At 37.1% G+C, this 5,320-nt stretch overlaps 1 protein-coding gene across 1 annotated transcript; it reads right to left on the bottom strand.

Moving 5' to 3' along the window:
• Positions 1 to 4,269: 4,269 nt before the first annotated feature.
• On the bottom strand, positions 4,270 to 4,728 carry LOC103502537 (uncharacterized). The gene has a single exon (XM_008466499.1). The coding sequence runs from the start codon at positions 4,726 to 4,728 to the stop codon at positions 4,270 to 4,272; it is 459 nt and encodes a 152-aa protein (XP_008464721.1).
• Positions 4,729 to 5,320: the final 592 nt, after the last annotated feature.

The following is a 5,320-nucleotide window of genomic DNA, read 5'->3' as shown; positions in this document are numbered from 1 at the left end:
TCCCCAATCAGACGAATCCCCAAAATGGTAGGCATATTGAGTCATCTACATAGGCCACTCTCACCCATACAAATCAAAGGATCGCCTTCATAGGCAGGAGTTCACAACTCACTTAGGATTCAGGTCAAGTCACCTATAGTCATCCTAGTGAAATGTAGTCTCAACTAGTAACGGTGTTAAGAAGAGAGACTATTCATTTCATGGTCCAGTCTTATACAAACTCTTTGTATAGAATACCCTCGCTCTAATGTCTCGACATAAATGATTAGGATCAAATCATTTGTAGCACTTTAGAACCACTACAAAGCAGGCCGTATTCGTAGTATCACCAGGATAAGGTATCCAGCCTTATCTATTTACTACAGACCATTTAGGTTATCACTTAAACATGATCCACTTGTATGTCTCCACATACATGTTTAGGTTACAGAAGATAACCTTGGATGTTAGTTTATTGGTTTTATGAGTTAATGCAACTAAATGTCAAATAAAATAAAACACTTTATTTTATTAGATAAATAAAAAGTTTGTATAATATATACAATTACAAACTACAAGACCACGAGATTTAGGGCATCAACCCCAACAATCTCTCACTTGTTCTAAAGCTAGTGGGGTGTACAACATAAAAAAATAAAATACTATAATAGTACACAAAACAAGAAACTAGGGCATACAATATGCACCTAGTAAATCTCCCACTTTCCCTAGATAAAATGTGGCATGTCACGTAGACCCAGACTCTCTAGGTGACCCTCAAACACCTTAGTCGTGAGGAGCTTTGTAAACGGATCAGCAACATTGTGTGTCGAAGCTATCTGTGTGACGATCACGTCCCCTCGATGCACTATCTCTCGAATCAAGTTATACTTACGCTCAATATGCTTTCCACGCTTGTGGCTTCTGGGATCTCTAGAATTAGCCACAGCCCCACTATTATCACAGTAAAAAGTAATTGGCTTTGACATGTTTGGAACTACTTCCAAATCAATCAAGAATTTTCTAAGCCAAACAGCCTCTTTGGCAGCTTCACAAGCTGCAACATACTCTGCCTCCATAGTGGAGTCAGCAATACATCCTTGCTTGATACTTCTCCAAACTACAGCTCCTCCGTTAAGAGTGAACACTGAACCTGAAGTAGATTTCCTAGAATCTCTATCAGTTTGAAAGTCAGAGTCTGTGTATCCTGTAAGAATCAAATCTTAGAATCATACACAAGCATGTAGTCCCTCGTTCTCCTAAGATACTTGAGGATAGTTTTAACGGCAATCCAATGAGCTAATCTTGGATTAGATTGATATCTACTGACTATCCCCATCGCATAACAGATGTCAGGTCTAGTACATAACATCGCATACATCAAGCTGCCAACAGCTGATGCATAGGGGATATGTCTCATTTCCTCAACGTCTTGAGGTGTCATAGGACACTGTTCCTTAAACAAAGTAAGTCCATGCCTGAAAGGTAGTAAGCCTCTCTTGGAGTTTTGCGTTGAATATTTAACAACTATTTTGTCAATATACGATGCTTGAGACAAAGCTAGTGTTTTGTTCTTACGATCTCTAAAGATCTGAATACCAGAACAAATTGTGCCTCTCCCAAATCTTTCATTTGAAATTGGGTTGCTAGCCATTGTTTGATGTCAGTTAGTAAACCTACATCATTCCCAATGAGTAGGATATCATCTACGTACAGAACTAAGAAAGCTACTGAATTGTTGATGATTCTTTGTAGACACAAGGTTCATCAACGATTTGATCAAATCCATAAGATTTTATTGCGATATCAAATCTTATGTTCCAAGATCGAGAAGCTTGTTTTAATCCATAAATAGAACGATTAAGCTTGCAAACCTTTTGCTCTTAACCTGGAATTATGAATCCTTCTGATTGTTGCATATAGATGGTCTCCTCAAGATTGCCATTAAAAAAAGCAGTCTTCACATCCATTTGCCAAATCTCATAGTCAAAATATACAGCAATGGACAAAAGTATTCGAATAGACTTTCACATGGCAACAGGTGAGAAAGTCTCCTCATAGTCAACTCCCTCAACTTGGGTATAACCATTTGCCACTAGTCTAGCTTTAAAAGTTTGTACCTTACCATCTGCACCGCTTTTTCTCTTGTAGATCCATTTACAACCTATAGGTTTTACCCCATCAAGTTGATTTACAAGATCCCAGACTGAATTGAAGTACATAGACTCCAATTCAAGATTCATAGCTTTGATCCATTCATCTTTATCCACATCCTCCATTGCCTTCTTAAAAGTCAATGGATCCTAAATGTCGCCATCAGATATGACAGTTAAGGTTTCAGTTAAACTCATATAACGAATAGGTAAGTTTGTAACCCTCCCACTTCTTCGAGGTTCCCTCAACGATTGAGGTTGATGTGTCCTAGTAGATGAACCGACATGAACAACTCTTGTTAATGCACTAGGCTCTTCAACAACTCTTGTTGAAGGTTCAGTAGTCTATTTGGAAAGTTCATTTAATACTATCTTACTACGCGGTTTGTGCTCCCTTATGTGCTCCTCTTCTAAAAATGTAGCATTTGTCGATACAAGCACTTTATTATCTTTAGAATCATAGAAGTAACCACCTCTAGTTCCTTTGGGGTAGCCTACAAGTAAACATAATTTTGAACGAGGTTCCAATTTTTTAGGGTTATTCTCAAGCACGTGTGCTGGACAACCCCAAATTCTGAAATGACGTAAACTACCTTTACGACCATTCCATAATTTTAAAGGTGTTTCAGAAATACTTTTAGATGGAACACAATTCAAAATATAGACTGCAGTTTGCATTGCATAACCCCAAAACGAATTAGGTAAGTGAGTGTAACTCATCATAGACCGAACCATGTCCAACAAGGTTTGATTTCTCCTTTCTGATACACCATTCTGTTGAGGTGTACCAGGTGCTGAGAGTTGAGATACAATTCCACATTCCATCAAATAGTTTTGGAATTTCAAATCCATATACTCTCCACCTCAATCTGATCGAAATGTTTTAATAGTTTTACTTAATGCGTTTTCAACTTCAGCCTTGTATATACATGATTAAAATGTATTCCTTAGAACTTTTCAAGGGCTTCAAACTTATGTTGCATTAAATAAACATACCCATATCTTGAATAATCATCAGTAAAAGTGATGAAATATTCAAATCCTTCTCTTGCTTTAACATTCATAGGACCACATAGATCTGAATGTACAAGTTCTAAAGGTTCTTTGGCCCTATGACCTTTTCAAGTAAAAGGTCTTTTGGTCATCTTACCTTCAAGGCATGACTCACATACAGGTAAAGAATTTTCTTCTAACTCACTTAGAAGTCCATTCTTTACTAATCTCTCAATCCTATTGAGATTTATGTGTCCTAACCTTAGGTGCCAAAGATGAGCATTTTCTTTTGGAGAAATTTTAAGTCTTTTATTTTTAGTCATTGCACTTTTGAACATTTCAGTATTAAGAAGGGCTTTAGATGTTAATGATCTTAACACATAAAATCTCAACACCATTTTTGTAAATAAACACTGTATTTACATTAAAAGTTAACGAGTAAAATTATTCTAGTAAGCACTTTACAGAAATCAAGTTCCTTTTTAAATTAGGAACAACATATACATTTTCTAATAAAAAAAAAAGATTTCTGCAAACAAAGTCGAAGCCCTCCCACTGCAATCGCTGAGACGACATGCCCAGTTCCAACTTGCATCGCCATCTCTCCAGTCTCCAACTGCTGCCCGAAACTAATTTCCTAAAATGAAGAACAAACATGATTAGTGGCACCTGAATCTATTATCCAGGCTGAATCATCATTTTCCACTAAACAAGTCTCTAGCACTAGTAAATCATATTTACCTTGTTTGGCCTTCTTTTTTTCTGCCAAGTACTAGGGACAGTTTCTCTTCCAATGTCCCTCTTGGTTGCAATGGAAACATATTCCCTTTGCAGCCTTGGCTTTCTTGCTCGTTTTAGCAGCAGCGAGGTTAGCTTTATTTCCTTGGCTACCCTTTTTCTTCTTCCACTTCTTATTGCCAGATGAAGAAGGCATAGACTTAGTTTCAGAGGTCGAACCTCTATGGAACTTTCTTTTGGAAGTAGCAACATTTGCCTCTTCCTTCTATCCCTTGATTTTCATCATAGACTCAAAAGTCTGTAACTCGTTGAGAAGGGTGGTAAGGGTATAAGCAATCTTATTCATAACAGCATTGCTTCTAAATTGTATGAAACTCTTTGGCAGAGATTCCAAAATAAAGCTAACCTAACTGGCTTCATCGATGACGGCCCCATTCATTTCTGCCACGTTGAAATGAACCATCATATTGAGAACATGTTCTCGTACTGAGGCTCCCTCATTCATACGGGCATTATAAATGTATTTCAGAGCATCATGCTTGATCTGATAAGAGGCTTGACCAAACATCTCCTGCAAGGAGTCCATGATCTCACGAGTAGTGAGCATTGATTCATGTTTCTTGGCCAATACTTTAGATAAGCTTGCCAAGATGTATGCTCGGGCTTTTTCATTTGCCTTGGCCCAGCGCTCATATGCTTCTCGAACAGTTCGAGTTGCATTAGCAGCTGGGACTTGAGGACACTCCTCAACTAGGACAAATATAAGGTCATCGATGATTAGCACAGTGTTGATAGTATTTTTCCAAGATGCATAATTATTGCCATTAAGTTTATCAACAGCCAGCATATTCAAAGTAGCACTCATCATTATCAAATTGCTGAAAACATACAATTTATTTATATTAGTTATACTAGCATTTTCCATATAAAACCAATCAATTTAGGAAAATTTTAATGTATCCTAAGTGATCTATTTTGCAATGATGCTTCAGTGAGGTAGAATAAAAACCTCCATAGGGTGATTAATTATCCATTCACTAAATTGAGACAATCTCAACTAAATATTACACCAGAATAACTCTTATTCCTATAATAGTTAGTCATCATTGTTTAGTCAAGAAATGATTAACTTACTTAAAAATTTCTTGTAAGTGTAACCCTTCATTTTAGATTCTAGAGTTCCACCCCAATAAGTAATTCGTAGGGAAAAAACCGATTGGAGCAAAAACTAAAGAAAACCTATCCATTTTTGGAGTTTGAGTAAAATCTAATGAAAACACCTTCCGTAGGGGAACACAAGCAAATGTGCCTCAAGGCCGAGCATGAGAATTTACTAAAAACTAATGAAAGAGACCGCGGGATGTGTTGACACACATCCCTTTCCCACTTACTATAAACACTATCTTCATTCACCTTGTTATTGACTTACACAAACACCACCAGTAGGGGGACACAAG

Source organism: Cucumis melo, chromosome 12, assembly GCF_025177605.1.
Source record: "Cucumis melo cultivar AY chromosome 12, USDA_Cmelo_AY_1.0, whole genome shotgun sequence".
Taxonomy (NCBI): Eukaryota; Viridiplantae; Streptophyta; class Magnoliopsida; order Cucurbitales; family Cucurbitaceae; genus Cucumis; species Cucumis melo.
The sequence above is the reverse complement of the archived record's forward strand: the minus strand, read 5'-3'. Positions and strand labels throughout refer to the sequence as shown.

Coding starts and splice junctions, on each gene's coding strand:
- LOC103502537 (XM_008466499.1), bottom strand. CDS start 4,728: ATGAGTGCTACTTTGAATATGCTGGCTGTTGATAAACTTAATGGCAAT.